Genomic DNA, 18,249 nt, shown 5'->3' on the forward strand with positions numbered 1-18,249 from the left:
TTTCGGTATGAAAATTTTGTCAGCTCCTATTGCTAATAAATATGGCTGGTTCTTCTTAATTCCCAAATTATTTTATACTCTCATATATTTTCTATTTTAACCCTCCTATCTCATATATATATATATATATATATATATAATCACAGTCAGTTATTTGTTAATTTTAATTGCAATTTAATACTCTCTCCGGTCCTTTTTATAAGGAACACTTAGGGCAAAAAATTTGGTCCTTTTTATAAGAAACTTTGACCAATTTTCAAATGTTTTAAATGTTCAATTTCACTTATGCCCTTATTTATTATGAGAGAGAATTTAAAAATAAGTAAATTAGTTGAATAAAGAGTAATTAAATAAGGATATATATGGAATAAATTTAAATTTATAAGAGTATTAAATGAAAATAATTATGTTAAATGTGATTCCTTGGTCTGTGTGATTTTTTCAAATTGTTCCTTATAAAAAGGATCGGAGGGAGTAGTAGTTTAGTTAGTTTTTAATAGCAATTTCATGGTCAAAGAGAAGAATAATTGAAGAAATTGATATTGCAAGAAGTTTGAAGATAAAAGACAAAAAGGAGGAAAAATACTTAGGAAAATTTCAAGCCTGCTGTTCTGAATTTTTCGCGTCCCGATTAAATTGTGCAGAAATGTTATTTCAACAAATTTTTTGGACAAAAATACCAAACACACATTGTTCATAAATACCTTTTTTTTTCCTTAAAAAATATACTTTTTTTTTCCTCAGCTTGTTTTTTCTTTAATGTCACTGTTCTTTCTCTCTTCTCCGATCATCTCACTGTTCTCTCTCTCATGGTTGAGCTCTCACAGGAACCGGTGGTGGTGAGGGTGGTATTGGTGGTGTGACCCTTTCTTCCGTTTCCATGTTTTTGTTTTCTTCCATCTCGGCAAATTCCAATCTAAGGAAATTTCAAACAAGTGAAGGCGGTGGTCGTGCTCGTGCACCACCACGACGGAAAATGGCGACTGAGATGGAAGTGAAGGCGGATCCAGAGTTGTAGAGCCATGTCGGAGGAAGTAGAGCTACTCATCTGCAATAGTGATGAGGAAGCTATCTGTTTGACGGAGGTGATGTGCGACTTTGTTGTTGTAGTGGCTGCCGGATTAGTGACTGTGTGGTGGTTGCGTATGGTGGTTAATCAAAGAGAGAGAAAGTAGATGAAGAAGACGAAGTGATATTTGTTTTGACTGAAATGTCCTTAATTTAAAGGTTGGAATGTCAAAAATGCCCCTTAATGTTGTATTTTTGTTGGTCATTTTGTGTTGGAATAGTAAATTGTGATAGTGGTGCGATTTTGGCTTACTACTTGTACATGACGTCAGCATGACATCACTAGCTTTGTTTTCCACTTGAATGACGTGGCATAATGCTATAGGGAGGTTTTTCTTTTAGTGATGCGTTTTTGTCTCTTTTGGAGACATATAAAGAAAGCTTTCTTTTAACCTAGGGAGGAGGCTGAATCACGGAGGCTTTTGGAGAAGGAACGGAAGTGATAGAACGGCAGATACAACAACATAGCTTCCTGGTTTATTTTCTCTCTTTATCACTATATTGCTTATTAAATTAAGGGTCTTGTTAACATATGCACCAAGGACATATGTTAAGATTCTAAATATAGAAAATTGCATTTAATATTAAAAAAAAATTTAATATTTAAAAAATTAAATGCACAAATTTCAATACTACTTTTGCTTCCTTAACATTTCCTTAATAAATCCAAATCATGATGTATTAAATAGTAATGATTAATAATTCAATATGAAAACATTGTTTCATGTAAACTAATATTAATTAATTTGGTACCAATGGTATTCCAAATACAACGTGCTTCAGTACAATCAAACAAGCAATGGAATATAGTTTCGGACGCATCTGAACATCTAGGACACATGTTTGAGTCACAGGCTCGACGGTGATGTAACACGTCTTTAGTGGGAATAGAATTATGTAACACTTGCCACACAAAAAATTGGATATTTGAAGGAAGCCTCAGCTGCCATATCCACTTCCAGTTACTGTGATTGTTGATTGGCTGAGGCTTTAAAAGCCAATCATAGGCCTCTTTAGGAGAGTAAATACCTGTACTTGCATGCTTCCAAACCCAAACATCCGGCAAATCTCTAACCACTCGAGGTTTCAGCGAGAGAATGACACTTCTAACGTCATCTGGAATATTGGTGTAGAGTGTCTCCAAGTTCCACCTGTCGTTGTACCACACTTCATTAACTTTAGTTTGCGTGTCCTGAATCGCAACAAACGGGACAACAGAGCTTAGTCTTTCCTTGAGCAACCAAGGTTCAAACCAAAAGTTCGTATTACCATCACCAATCTTAAAAGTAAAGCCATCCTTTAGCCGCTGAAGTGCTTTGATCATAGAATTCCAAATAAATGAACCACCTGCAACTGACACATTAAATATTTGCCGACCCTTTAGATACTTTTCAGTGAAGAGCGATACCCATAACTTATCAGGAGAGTTAATTATTTCCCACACAAGTTTACCAAGAAGGGATACATTTTGGAATCGAGTAATGCGGACTCCTAGCCCACCAAAACGACGTGGTTGAGTGATTTTCATGAAACAATGAAATGAAAATCACTCAACCACGTCGTTTTGGTGGGCTAGGAGTCCGCATTACTCGATTCCAAAATGTATCCCTTCTTGGTAAACTTGTGTGGGAAATAATTAACTCTCCTGATAAGTTATGGGTATCGCTCTTCACTGAAAAGTATCTAAAGGGTCGGCAAATATTTAATGTGTCAGTTGCAGGTGGTTCATTTATTTGGAATTCTATGATCAAAGCACTTCAGCGGCTAAAGGATGGCTTTACTTTTAAGATTGGTGATGGTAATACGAACTTTTGGTTTGAACCTTGGTTGCTCAAGGAAAGACTAAGCTCTGTTGTCCCGTTTGTTGCGATTCAGGACACGCAAACTAAAGTTAATGAAGTGTGGTACAACGACAGGTGGAACTTGGAGACACTCTACACCAATATTCCAGATGACGTTAGAAGTGTCATTCTCTCGCTGAAACCTCGAGTGGTTAGAGATTTGCCGGATGTTTGGGTTTGGAAGCATGCAAGTACAGGTATTTACTCTCCTAAAGAGGCCTATGATTGGCTTTTAAAGCCTCAGCCAATCAACAATCACAGTAACTGGAAGTGGATATGGCAGCTGAGGCTTCCTTCAAATATCCAATTTTTTGTGTGGCAAGTGTTACATAATTCTATTCCCACTAAAGACGTGTTACATCACCGTCGAGCTTGTGACTCAAACATGTGTCCTAGATGTTCAGATGCGTCCGAAACTATATTCCATTGCTTGTTTGATTGTACTGAAGCACGTTGTATTTGGAATACCATTGGTCTGCATAATCTGATTCCGAATTCGACAATGGACGAATTGTTTAACTGGTGCAGACAGGTTTGTTTGTCCCATGGCATTATTAGCATCATTATTATGTGGGTGATTTGGAAAGCGCGGAATGTTTTCATTTTCAACAACAAGAGAACGACGGTGCAGGAAAGTATTACTCAGATTCAGTCACTGTTGTCCGCATGCACTGCAGCTTTCGGCACACATGTTTTGGCCTCTCCTCATACGGGTATTGCGCGCCTTGTCGCCTGGTCTCGCCCACGTGAAGGTACTGTGTGTCTTAACGTTGACGGAAGTCTCTTAGGATCGTCAGCAGGTTTTGGTGGTCTTATTCGCGATACCAACGGACGGTTCCTTAAAGGCTTTTATGGCACTGCATCTGAAGCAAGCGTGTTATTCGCAGAAATATTGGCTGTGCTTAACGGGCTTGATTTATGTTGGGTGAATGGCTTTAGAAATATTGTTTGTTTCTCTGACTCCTTGCAAGCCGTGACTTTGATTAAAGAGGGGGTGTCACCGCATCATCGTTTCGCGAATGAAATCCAAAGTATTCGGCAATTGATAAGCAAAGATTGGAGTGTTGTGATTGAGCATACCCTTCGGGAGGGGAATGCCTGTGCGGATTGCTTGGCCAAGATGGGAGCTTCCTCAAACTTGTCGCTGGTGATTCTTAACACACCCCCGACTGGGTTATACTTGTCCCTCCTTGCTGATGCTCAAGGAGTAGCTTTTGCTAGGGAGTAATCCCTTTTCTCTTGCTTTTGTTTTTTTTTTTTTTTTTTTTTTTTTTTCCTTTTCTCTCTTGTAACCAAAAAAAAAATTTAATTTGGTTTTAATTCGTCAAAGGATTTTGAGCAGCAAATCCTATAACTTTAGTTATTTGGACTAACCCAAAAATCTCTTTCGAACTCAGTCATATTTAGGAGTTACAAATTACATCTCTTGGCTCACATAACAATATAAATATCATTCTTCAAAATAAAGAAGTCTCAATAAAACAAATCTTTTACTCCCTCCGGTCCTTTTTATAAGGAACACTTAGGGCAAAAAATTTGGTCCTTTTTATAAGAAACTTTGACCAATTTTCAAATGTTTTAAATGTTCAATTTCACTTATGCCCTTATTTATTATGAGAGAGAATTTAAAAATAAGTAAATTAGTTGAATAAAGAGTAATTAAATAAGGATATATATGGAATAAATTTAAATTTATAAGAGTATTAAATGAAAATAATTATGTTAAATGTGATTCCTTGGTCTGTGTGATTTTTTCAAATTGTTCCTTATAAAAAGGACCGGAGGGAGTATATTATAAGCTTGTATACACAAGCAAACTCTAAACCCTAATTTGTTTTCCTGTTTTCCCTCCATTTTATCTTGCAATTTTTATTAAAAAATAATACAATTTTGTCTTAACTAGGATTCGAACCTGCAAACCTTCAATGCAAGACAATATTTCCAACCACTATGACAAGTATACCTATTGTGATTAAAATTATGTGCAATAATTGATAAGCACCATCAATTTTAAAAGTATATCATATCAAAATTATTGTTGACTATATTATTCATCACGAAATATTTTTATGTCTTTCCTCCTGATCAATGATTTTTTTTCTACCGGATCATAAATTTAGAGAATAATTATCATGTGAGATTTGAAAAATTATTATCACGTGTAATTTGAAAAGTTATTATCAAACTCAATTCTGCTAAATCAATTTTTTTTTGCAATACAACCAAACACAACCATAGTCATGTCACTAATCACATTCATTATTTTGATTTTAACATTGCAAATTTAATATTAACCGATGATCAATTGATACAACATGCACTAGCAGACCAATTGTGATTTAAATTATGTCCACAAAGCGTTAAGCTCCATCAACTTTCATAGGAAATATTTCATACGATAATTAAGCACCATCAATTTTCATTGCACAATTTAAACAATTTTTTTGAAGAAACAATTTAAACAATTAAAAACCAATAATCTCTTATATTATAAATTTTTACCCCTCTCATTTTTCTTTCTTTTTATTGTAGCTTTATATTAAAAAAATACAAATTTGTCATCGAATCTGCATCCCTTACTTACAATAAAATCTTTCAACCGCTAAAACATGTGCTTCAATTATGAAAGAATTTAGGAATCCTAATATGTTAACCCCGTTTTCAATAAATTTGAACGGCGGAATTAATCACAATTTTTATTTACTTATGGATGTCTACTTAAGTTTATGTTCTTGATTATGTCTTTAATTTTTTTTTAACCTTAATTATCATCAATTTTTTAACCTTTAATTATCAGCAATTTTTTTTAATAAGTAAACAAAACGATGGGGTTCCAAAAATATTTAAAAAATATATAAAATATACAATAAGCACATAAACAAATATAGAATAATTAGTCCATGAAATTCCCTATACTACTCTTATTGAAAATGCTCTTAGAATTTTTGTAGTTTATTTTTTATTGTTACATATTACACTTAATTAGACTCATGCACCGCATGAGTCAAAGTTCTAGTATTTAATAAATACTTTATAGAATAAATCCATTTTTTATTCTCAAAGTATTGTCCTTATATCATCTAAGTCCTTCAAACTTTATATTGTCCTTATTCTTCTCAGCAGAGTCTTCATCTCACAAACCTCTTTCTTTCAAGATTCTAATTTTTCTTTCGGTTGCAAGTTTCTTGCATCAAGATCCAATTCATCATGTCTGAAACCTATGCTAGCAGAGTCAACGGAGGACAAGCCATTCCTCAAAACAATGGACATCAAAATGATACTTTAAAGCAGATAGCACTAAAATGCGCATACTATTTAGTAGTATTTTATATCTAAATAAATCCTAATTATGCGCATACCATTTTTTATGTATTTCAACCTTTTTAATTTTTTTGATTATTGAGTGCGTTTGATTTTCTAAAAATTGTTTGGGATTGATGAAAAATCATGTTAGAATAGCAAATTTGCGGTTCTGATCACATATAACATGATTTCAAAAAACATTTTCCAAAGCAATTTCGAATTCTGCGTTTCGAAATATTTGAATTTTTTGAAACGTTTTTCGAAATAGTTAACTTTTTGAAAAATAGAATACGAAACACTAGAAGGTGAATGAAAAAAGATAGATCTAAAAACTACATTTTAGTTTATTTTGGAAAATCTATTCCAACAAAATACAAATTTTGGAAAGAAAAAAAAAAACGAAAATTTCTCATCCCACCTACTCACTTTCTCACCCACCCCTTGTTTTCCCATTTTTATCCTTGGTCAAAAAATTCGGAACGCGTTTTTCGAATTTTTTTTTGCCTTTAAAAACAACTTCGGAATGTGTTTTCCTAATTTTTTCCAAATTTAAACTAAAAAAATTCGGAAAACGCGTTCCAAATTTTTTGACCAAGGGCAAAAATGGAAAAATAGGGGGTGGGTGAGAAAGTGAGTGGGTGGGATGAGAAAGTTTAAAAAAAAAAACATGATGGGTGTAAAGAGAAAAGGCCCAATTATGTTTTTCTAACATGGGCTTAACGATGAGTCAGCCCAAAACAAAACGATTCGTGGTTTTGCGTTGGATTCGATTGCAGAGTGTCAACAATGGCTTCTTCTTCGTCTTCATCATCGGGTGCTACAGAGCGAAGAGGAATACCAGGTGCTCAGTTCGTTGAAGATGTTCAAACTTATCTCACTCAATTAGGTCTCGATGTTAATTCCGCTCTCGCTTTTCTTCAAGAAAGGTTTACTCTCTCACTTCATCAAATTCTCAAAATTATTTCATATCATATGGATCTTATTGGTTTTTAGTACTAAATTGAAAATTAGATTTTATTTTAGTTTTTGAAGTTACTTTGGATGCTAATTCATATTGTTGTATATAGTTGTATTTTGAATTATTTAATTAATTAATTAATTAATTAATTAATAGCAAGTAGGAGTATGTTGTGAAGTGTTATGGTGTGTTACATGTATTGATGTGGATGTATAATTAATTACTAATTAGTAACAGTAGGTTTTTGGTAGCAGTAGTAGTAGTAATAAGAAGAGAAATGGAGGATTTTCATTCAATGGAAATGATGGATAATAGTTTAAACTGAATGTGAGTATGACGTGAAATGGATCAATATAGCTGGTTTATAATGTACTATCTTGGTTAATCAAGTGATTGAGCTCAAGTGGTTAATGAGCTCCTCCTAGGAGGAATCATTCGGGAGAACTCGAGTTTGAGGAACAATTCTTGGCCAGGTTTAGTTACCCCGCGGCTGAACTTTGGATCACTAGTTCCCATTTCCCCTAAGAACCGGAGGGTTAACACCAAAAAAATAAAGAATGTACTATCTTGTCGCCTATGTCTATGGATGTAGTTTTTCGTAGGTTGGGTTTTGCAATACAGAAACATTTAGTGGTGCAGCTTGTTGTCCGTCTTTCTTTCGTTCATGTGTAATTATCTTAAATATATATATAAAAAGTATACTTATTACATACTCTTTAGAAAGGACTGGACCAGCTGGTTCAACAGGTAGAACTAGAACCGCCCAATCTTTCAGTTGGTTCAACCACAATTGATGCATAAAATTGGATCGAACTGATTTGAACCGTGGTTCAAAAAATAAAAATAAATAAATTTTGGGGTGGTTAGAAAATTGTGCTATGTTAATGACTGAAATATGAATTTGATAATACAGTAATTTTGGATATGATCATTTTGATAGCTACTTCTGCATCTGTATGATAATTTGGATATGATTTAGATTAGAACGCAGTTGATTGTGATTCCTATTTCGAACTTTTGAAAGTATTGTACCTAAGTTTTCATTCTTGAATTCTTTAACTGTTTACAGTTCGTATAATTAATAAACCAAAAGCACCTTGCATTGTTATTACTGGTTGATTTTACAGAGAAACCATGTTTTGCAAGTTACTGTTGCATTGACTCAACACTTGAGAAACCAAAAGTTCATTCTTACATATTTTATTTGATGCTTTAAAGGGGATTTCATTTTTATTTGTAAGTTTTTGTGTGACTGATGACCAAGCATATATATTTCTTGCAGACTTCAGCAATACAAGGTTGTTGAAATGAAGCTTCTTGCTCAGCAAAGGGAACTTCAGGTTTCATTAACTTCTATATCTGTATATTATAATACTTTATTATTCACCATACAAAAGCCTGATCTTGCACTAAGGAAACCTAATGGGATCGTTAGGTTTCATTACCTTGTACATCTATGTGTTATTATTATTGTTTCGTTAATATTTTTTTCAAAAATGAAAAGGAAAAATATCCTATTATATTTGAAACTAGAAAGAACCAATGGTGTTGTAAGATTTCAAGTTTACAACTGAAAGTGAAAGTGCAAATTTCACATTTTTATGCCGGTATAGTCTCGCACTGGTTGAATCACGAAGTAAACGCTTTGTTGTGTAAGTGTAACATGCAATAAATATTATTCTTTTGGGACTTGTGTTATGGGATTCAACAGTATAGTTTTTCGTTTTGTAACATATATATGTTGTTGAACCATACTAGACGGTTTGCTTTGAAGGTAAACTGAGTTGCATTGTAGTTACAATGAAAAGATACAAACTCCAATCTTAAGTTGTTGCATGTTTAACTGCCTAGGCTATATACTTTGATTAAAAAATGCTGGTTCTGTTTCTGAAATCATAACGATCATCTTTCGAAACAATGTTGTGTTTATTCTAGTTTGGTCATAGCTTTCAAATTCAACATGAAATTATTCATCCAAATTCCATTCTCTGTATATGTGTATTTTCTTTCAGTACACTGTAGTGACACTGTTTGTGGTGGTTTTCAGGCAAAGATACCAGATATTGAAAAGTGCTTAGAAGTTGTTGCTACATTGCAAGCTAAGAAGGGCACTGGTGAGGTTCGTTTGATACCTGATTGTCTATACCAAATTATATTAGTAAATAAGGCCTTGTTTACTTTGTGAAAACATTTTCTATTTTCATTTTCTAAAGTGTGTTCATTTTAACTTGCTAATAAGAAGATATAAGACTCTTGAAGAGAGCAATTGTGATGGAGAGAGATGAAATACTAGCTCGGGATGATGCATGTGTGGAAATAATGAAAACAAGTTTTTGTCATTTTCATTGTTTTAAAAAAATGCACATGATAAAAAAATGCACTTGATTATTGACTTCAAGGGTCTATAATCTCTTTGTTAGTAAGTAAATGAAAATAGAAAATGTTTTCAAATAGCAAACAGGGACTAATTATTACATAAAATATATTTTTAGATTAGCTGAAATTCTGTGCATGTTATTTGATTGCACTGCACTTGCAATGTATGCCATAATTTTAATACTGTTAATACATCCTTAAGTTCTCCTGATTTCTCAAGAACTTACCAGCACTAATTTTATGGCTCATGTCTTTTGTCAAGATGGATCATTTTTCCTTGTTGGCTCACAACAGCTACCATATATATAGGTCATAGGTGATTGCATTTTCCTGTTTTTTGTCTTCCATGAAGTTGGTGGTGGATGGCTCAGGTCTCCATGTTTTACTATTGGATTTCAATTCTGCTGCTTGTTTCATTTTTCCAGTTTTGCAACATCTGTTTAATTGCCTTTGATTTTTTTTTTCCGGGTATAGCTCTTATGTCAAGTTTATACGGTTATAGCATATGAAAATGTTTTTTGTCTGCTGGGAATTGTCTTTTGCCAACCCCTATTAGTTGATTTGCCATCTCAGCAACTCAGGAGTTTTTTTTTTTTTTCTTTCTGTGTTCTCATATCTTATTACATTGATAAATGATTAATTTTTCCCATATATAGATGCAGTTCTATACACACAGTTAAAATAATTAATGTTTGTGCTGAATGTACTGCATCATGAAGTCCTAAACAAGAGTTTTTCTGTTTATGCTGAATGCACTACGGGGCTTACATATTAACACGGGTACTCATGCAGAACAGCAAGCTTTTGTTCATTATTTGCTAGGTTTTCACTTGTATTTATTAGATCGTGTCCTAAGTTCTTATTTAGAACTCTTTGGCTGTCTGAACATTAGTGCACCATAGTAAAGTGTCAGAATAAGTGTGACTTGAAACGTAATACTACAGAAACCAAAGCCTTTTTCTCTAGGTGGTGTTGGCTACATACATCCAAGATGTTGTATCATACATCGCGTCGGATGATAAACTATTTAAATTCAAATCCTTCTTAATGATTCAACCTATAACTTTCGTGGTTTCACTCTACCTCTAATTATTGGACTGTTCTTCCTCAGTACCCCTTCTTTACTAGTGCTTTTACAATTTACATGTCTTCCCAACCCACGTCCAACTAAATTAAGACTGCCATCTCTTCCTTGTAGTCGCCACTCTAACTATGTCTTTAAAGCTTCCATTCCTAAACATGTCTTGTGTAATCACTCATTCATTAAACATTCCAATGTAGAATAGATAACTCCCATGAGAAAACCCAAAATACATACTTCTTTTTCCTCAAATGGAGAATTTAAGTGCATTTCAAGTGTTTGAACTTTGAATGTCATAGTCTATTTCATTTGCATCTTGATTAGGTAATTCCAAATGATGTTACATCTGTAATGCAAAATATAAACAGGCGTGCTTGATCTCATATGTTCAAGTCCCACCATTTTTCCGGACTACATTACAACCCTACCCTTCCAGTAAATTATTAACACTATTGCAAATGACTATATTTTGGCAATGGTAGCAATATCACAATGTCTAACATGTAGTACTGTTACATCAGTTAGTTTCAAATCTAAGGTTTGCGAGTGGCCAAAGTTTTTTTATACAATAGTTACTGCTATGTATGTTGTCTTCCTTTTATTTATGCAAATGCTCAGCTGCTGCTATGGAGCCCTCAGTAATAATTATCAATTCCACATCACTGTGTGTAGTGGAAAAAATTTAGACTTTATCCTCTTACAACATATGATGCCACAACTTAAAACTATTTTAAATTTATATACTACAAGGGAAAAACGTTAGTTATGGTATAAACTAGAAGATTTATGTTTGACTTTGGATACAGGAACTTATTACTGATTTTGAGGTGTCAGAAGGAATATATTCACGAGCTGCTATAGAAGAAACTGATTCTGTGTGTTTATGGCTGGGAGCAAATGTTATGTTGGAATATTCATTAGAAGAGGTACTTGTATCATTGTATGTTAGTTTAAGGGTATTATAGCTATTTTCCTTTCGTTAAATTTTAACCTTAAATATGTACAATATGAATTTCTGTTGCAGGCTACTGCTCTCCTACAGAAAAACCTCGATAATGCTAGAGCAAGTTTAGAAGTTCTTGTTGCTGATCTATTGTTTTTAAGGGATCAAACAACAATTACTCAGGTCTGATTCATAACTATCAACTGCTCCGTATCTTTTTGCTTTTCGCACCTTCTCATAAAATGTAACGAACTTGTACAGGTTACGATTGCTCGTGTTTATAATTGGGATGTTCATCAACGGAGAACTCAACAAGTTGCTGCTACTGCGATTGCTCAAGAGTAGTATTGAAGAGAATCCGTTCACACTTTTAGATCTAAAGTTGTGCACTACACATCTTTCGGTTTAGATTATGCTTCTAATCTCTTGCCGGTTTCAAATTTTAATGAATTGTGGGTTCCTTTCTGTCCCTAGTTCCGGTTTCCCCAAAGTAGATTCTAGGATAGGAACCATTTTTTTAATATGTATGTTATGTTGATTATGAACATTTTTGTAAAATTAACAGGAAAGTTTTGTCTTGTATGAACCTATGGGTATATTCTACTCTACAACTTGGTTTTACTTGTTTAATTTTATATTGTTGTTGCGAATGTTACTTTGTCTTTAAGTAAGCTGTATTTTGAATTCAAATTCAAGATTAGAGGGATAATCAATATGGACCCAGAGAAGTTTCAATTTGTTAATGAAATCTTAGTAAACTATGCAAAATAAATACACAAAGGGACAAGACATCATATTCAATTGCTCTCAAACGTTGTCAACTTCATCATCTTATCATTCCTCAAAAGGGTCGTAGATTTGGTTGTTTTATAATGAATATATAAATGTTGCCATGTTAGTCAAGGATGAAATTATGCCTTGTCTTGTTTTGTATGGGATGATCCAGTCAACTTGTCTACTAATACAGTTGTGAAAAGAAACAATAATATAAAACTGATAAACCCAATATATAGTCTGAAAGATCTCTTAACCAAAAATCAATTTTATAAAATTTGTTTGAATGAATGAATGGATAATCTAGAAGTTTGGTTGAGTAGCATGTTCCAAAACATGGACCTGGATTCTGTGAATTCGTGAACGGTGCAGTCTGTAGGTTTCTAGTCGTCCAATTTTGATCGGACGGTCTAAATGTCTTCTCAGAATTTTATATTAAAGTTAAGATCTAAACTATCTGATCCGTTTGATCTTAATTAGACAGTTCTAAATCGCTAACTTCATATATAGTCTGACCCTTTTTTTTCTTTCCAAATTCTCCAAAACATGTATGATTCATTGACATGAGGTTGATAGTATGGTTGGAAGATTAATTAAATTTTCCAGCATAGACTCTTCACATGACATGGGGACCCATAACAACCATTGTGGATGTCTGAATCCAAAAGCATACTTTGACCATTCTAATCCATGAAAGCAGAAAAACAAATATGTGTAGTTACATTTAAGATGTTTGCTTAAACTAAGAAAAAAAAAGTTAGGTTTTTAACAAAATTAATAATCTTTAAAGATTGTTCATGAGGTGTAGCTCACTAAGAGTTTGATTGTGCAATTCTCTGATTCTCAGGCGAGTGGGGATATGATAATCTAGAGTTCATGTGCGAAGTAAGTAAAATTTACTAAAAAATTTACTAAAAAATTATTTTCATTAGGAATTGAACTCGGATTCTTTCGAAAATTTCTAGGAGAAGCACATTAACCACTTAAACCTAATATTTTAGTTAGACGAAGTTCAAATTTTATAAGAGGGTAAACTGATTATTAATGTCCGCGTTATTAATAATTTTACTTTCATATTTTTTTTTTTAATCAACTTTCATATTTTCTTCTTAAAGAATCGATAAATGTAAATTTCATTAAAAGTGATAAAGATGACTTTCTTATTAGCTTGACAAGTTTATACAAAAGTTTTCATCAAACTTATTTAAAATTTTAAGAGTTAATTATGTTTTTTGTCCTTATAAAATTATCGAATTTTTGTTTTCGTCCATATTAAAAAAATCAGATGTTTTCATTCTTAAAAAATATCTTGTTTTGGTTTTAGTCCTTAATGAACAACTTATATTCATTTTAAGATTTAATGTTAATGTTATCACGCTGTTATATTCAAGATGTGCCTATATTATGTTTATATAATATATTAAACCTAAAAGTTTATATTATGTTAAAAAAAAATATAAAAAAAAAAAAACATGTCAAAATTTTGTCACAAAGCTAAAAAAAATTGGGGATAAAAACATATGATTTTTTTTATATCGACGAAAATCAAAACTCACTAAATTTATAGGAACGAAAAATATATTTTTTTACCGAAATTTTAAATACCAAAATATAACAGTTTCTTTATTCAAACTTAAAATGTTTTATTCAAACTGTTGGTGTCCTTTAGCACAAAAATATAAAAAGACTTGGTGCAGTCCATTCTTAAGAATTAGTATTATCACAAAATCTATCTACTGCTTCACTTTTTAAAATTAAAATAAACTTTTATTAACTTTTTTTTTTTAAACAAAACTTTTATTAACTTATCTCCGGTTATTTTCAGTCTAACACCCAACCAGAGTTGAAATGGTCTTGAGTATTAAAAACAAAAACAAATGGGCCAGTGGGCCAAAAAGTATGCCTCGTGAACCAATAACTTTTTTTTAATAAAAAAACAATAATCTCTCCATTTTAAAATGAGTAACTCAGGTTAGTTAACCATTTGTACTATTCACATATTTTATTTTGATCATATTTATTTACTAATAAATAACAACAAAAACATATAATATGTTAAATTTTTTTCGATGAATATTTTCAAAATACAAATTTATTATAATACAATTAAATATATTAATGGTCAAAATTATCTACTGACATACCTGAAACAATCAACTATCACTTATTATAGAATAAAGGGAGAAATAACTTTTCTATTTTTTTAGTTGGTAGGTTTAATTTGAGGTTTATTTTGCGTTGAAATATATTGAAAGGCTCAAGGAGAAATTCAAACATCTCTTTCAACGAAATTGTCAAAGGTATAGCTATGGTTGACCATATAAAAGGGACCCTTGCTCATTTAATTCCCAATAGAATGGTCCTAAATCTTCTTGATTAACATGCTGTTGACCATTTATATGTCACCTTCTCAACATGAATTTCTATTGTATTTTTTGGTCCTTTGATTATATATATATATATATATGAGGAGGGATCCGTTGACTCTAGGAGTAAGTCTATAGCTTAATAACTCGATATCGACACTACATTTCTTCAATTCAACCGTTGAATTCAAAGATTTCATTGAGTAGATCAACTCCACAAATTTTTATAAAAATTCAAAACCGTTTGATATTTTTTCTGATAACTTCAATTGAACGTACGACAAACTTTTAAAAAAATAGTTGAATTTCAAATTATTTTTAAGTACAAAAATCCAATAGATAGACCAAAAAAAGATAATTTTAAAATAGAAGGTCAATTTTGTGAATGACCAAAACAAAATAAAGAGACAAAAAGCTAATTGGTACATGTATAAATTAGTTAGACTAATTGGTACATTCATTCAAAATTAGTTAGACTTAACTCACTCGTTAGTCGGTTGTTAGTTGATTGGTTAATTGGTTCACAAGTTAACTAACTTAGTTTTTTCAAGTTTTGCCGATAGAGTTAGATCATGATTGTATCAATAACTTTCATTCTTATTAATCAATAAAACGCTATTTTTCTCTCTTCTCCTTCATCTTCTCAAAGTACAAAGTGTGTGTGAGTGCATTGCAAGATAAGGATCAAGCTGAGATCAATCTCTACAACTGTGACATAGGCTCATTTCATGCCTATTGTCTATGGAGTAAACTGTCAAATACCCCCCTCCCCCTCCCCGAAATTTTAAAATTCGTTAAATACCTTTCTTGAAATTTGGAAATAGGCAAATACCTCCCTCAAATTATAAAAAGTCAATCAAATTGCCCCCTGACACTACCTGTCAGAGTCCACGTCAGGGGGGTAATTTGATTGACGAATTTTAATGGGGTATTTGTCTATTTCCAAATTTCGGGGGGGGGGGGGGGGGGGGGGGGGGGGGGGGGTATTTTTGACGAATTTGGAAATTTCGTGGGGGTATTTGGTAGTTTACTCGTTGTCTATGATTGTCCCAACAATTATTTTTTCTATTTTTAACCGGAGCAAGTAGTTTGATCATAAATTTTATTTGTCTAATAATTTAATGGCTAAAAATTTTACTTTAAAAGGAATAAATGGAGGGTTTTTAGTTTCTGCATATGTAAGGTGATATTTCTAATAACTGAGTTAAGCTCACGAGATTTCATCGTAAATTTTAATTTAGATAAAAAAATGTTTTTCTTTGTATTTCCTCCGTCCCAAAATATAAGACCTAGTTGACCACAGCACGTATGTCAATGCACAACTTTGATCACTAATATCTTTAATTGTCTATTTGTAAAAATTATAAAAACTTAATATTTGAAAATACTCATCAAAACAAATAAAACAAGATCTCATATTACTAAAAAAAATACGGTTAAAACAAGATAAATGAATAATTCATTTAGTCAAAATAGTTCTTATAGATTGGAACGTAGAGAGTATTTGATCGGTGGGTAAAAGGAGCAAGAATAAATATTCAAAAGGTTGACCGTTGAACAGGTGTGTTTGTTAGATCTCATTGCATTGCATCCCCCAATACGGGGTTCCTCGTCCAAATACATATACCCCCAAACATGACCTTAGTATCTCATGTCGGTTGTTCCCTTGTACTTACGGTGAACACCGAGAGAATAAAATGGTAACCACCGACAGCGCCGTCGAGACCCGTTATATGCTCCCGTTTTCTTACTCCAGCTAAGACTCAACAACATTGGTCACGTGAACTTCATGTGACACTGAAGACAATAATTACGTAATTAATCTAATATTTTTTGTTGTGAATTACATGTTTTTTTAAGTAGTCTGTTGGGAATAAGTGAGATGTCTAATGTACAAACAGCGGTTCTGTATATATAATCTAATGTTATTATTAGTTGAGTTAAGCTCACGGAAGATAATTACGTAATTAATCTAATCAATTTTTTTTTATTACCATGTTATATTGTATGAAATTTCTACCGCCGTTAAGAACATGTGGAGTACATAAGGACGGTTCTTCTCTCAACAGAATTTTCTTAAGTTTTGAAATGAAGATATAATATTTTCCTCTCATAAGCATTTTTCTCGTTTGTTTGTTCCAAAACTATCTTTGGATTGATGAAATGTGATGAATGAGATGAAATGAAGTGATGAGAAATTAGGATCCATTATTTGGACTTGAAAAAATAAATGGAGTGGAACATAACGATACTCATTTCATTTCATCTAATTTTTCAATTTTTCATTCATACCAATTTAAGGTATATCCAATAAAATGAAAATTCACTCTATTCAACTATATTCTGTTCCGCTCCATTTTAATTTACCCTATATTTCATCAATCTAAACATAACCTCGACTTTCCCAACAACAATTGAATTGGTATGTATGTGCAAATTTGTAAAGTGGGATGATAGTAAGGCTAACAGCATTCACAATGGAGTACACTGAAGTGAACAATGAAGGATTCCAACAATGAAATTGAAGAAATGAAGAAGCAAGAGAAAGCATCTACTACTACAGTACATGGTACCCACGTGTAAACCCCCACAGATGCTTCCTACACAAGCTAAACCGGTAACCAGTCAAATATCCGCGTGAAACAGAAGTAGGACCCATTAGCGGTCCTGTATTGCATTAAATGCTATCAACATCGTGCTGCCATTCTTTGTTTGTACACTCTGCAACTGACACCTGTCGGTCATAGTATCAACTTGGAAATTGGATTATTACCTCACATTCCCATCTCTTGTCCAAATTCCCAGCCCAATCAAACCTTTCCTATACAACAATCCACTTTTTTTTATGACTATTCTAATCAATAAATTTAGATGAGATACTTGCTCCCAAGATCAATTTTTATATTCTCTCGTTGCAAAATGTAAGTTACTTTGGTCAAATTATACTCCCTCCGTCCCAAAAAGAATGACCCAGTTGACCGAAACATGCATGCCAATACATAACTTTGGCGACTAATATCTTTAATTGTATAATAGTAAAAATTATAAAAAATTGATATTTTGAAAATACTCATCGAGACGAATCTAACAACATCTTATATGTTAATATTTATTTTTATTTATTAGTAGAAAAATATAGTCAAAACAATATATATGAATAGTGCATATATTCAAAATGGGTCATTCTTTTTGGGACGGAGGGAGTATAAATTAAGAAATATAATTAATGTTGTATGGAAAAGAAAATTTATGAGTTAGTTTATAAAATTGTCCTTTATTAATGGTATAAGAAAGATAAATTTGAACAATTGAAAGAAGAGAAAGTAATAAATAGTTAAGAATATAATAGGAAAAATAGTATTAAATGCTTCATTGATAATGTAAAGTGACTTATAGTTTGATATTTTTTTTCTCAAAGTGACTTACATTTTGGAACGGATGAAGTACTAAGTAGGCTAATTTTAAACTCGCAAGTTTAGTTCAGTTGATAGAGAGATTTCATTATAGTAATATGTAAGAACCAAAGTTTTAATTTAGGA

At 32.4% G+C, this 18,249-nt stretch overlaps 1 protein-coding gene across 1 annotated transcript; it reads left to right on the top strand.

Moving 5' to 3' along the window:
• The first annotated feature begins 6,924 nt into the window (after positions 1-6,924).
• LOC123887154 (probable prefoldin subunit 3) lies at positions 6,925-12,225 on the top strand. Its single transcript, XM_045936443.1, has 6 exons — positions 6,925-7,138; positions 8,453-8,510; positions 9,218-9,289; positions 11,434-11,553; positions 11,652-11,753; positions 11,832-12,225. The coding sequence occupies exons 1-6, from the start codon at positions 6,999-7,001 to the stop codon at positions 11,913-11,915; spliced, it is 576 nt and encodes a 191-aa protein (XP_045792399.1). The 5' UTR covers positions 6,925-6,998; the 3' UTR covers positions 11,916-12,225.
• Positions 12,226-18,249: the final 6,024 nt, after the last annotated feature.

Source organism: Trifolium pratense, linkage group LG5, assembly GCF_020283565.1.
Source record: "Trifolium pratense cultivar HEN17-A07 linkage group LG5, ARS_RC_1.1, whole genome shotgun sequence".
In the NCBI taxonomy this organism is placed as follows: Eukaryota; Viridiplantae; Streptophyta; class Magnoliopsida; order Fabales; family Fabaceae; genus Trifolium; species Trifolium pratense.

What these genes read in the sequence shown, in the direction of transcription:
- LOC123887154 (XM_045936443.1), top strand. Translation starts at nt 6,999, where the DNA reads ATGGCTTCTTCTTCGTCTTCATCATCGGGTGCTACAGAGCGAAGAGGA. An exon ending in CTCGCTTTTCTTCAAGAAAG is followed by an intron (nt 7,139 to 8,452) that starts GTTTACTCTCTC and finishes TATTTCTTGCAG; the next exon opens with ACTTCAGCAATACAAGGTTG. An exon ending in TGGAATATTCATTAGAAGAG is followed by an intron (nt 11,554 to 11,651) that starts GTACTTGTATCA and finishes TTTCTGTTGCAG; the next exon opens with GCTACTGCTCTCCTACAGAA.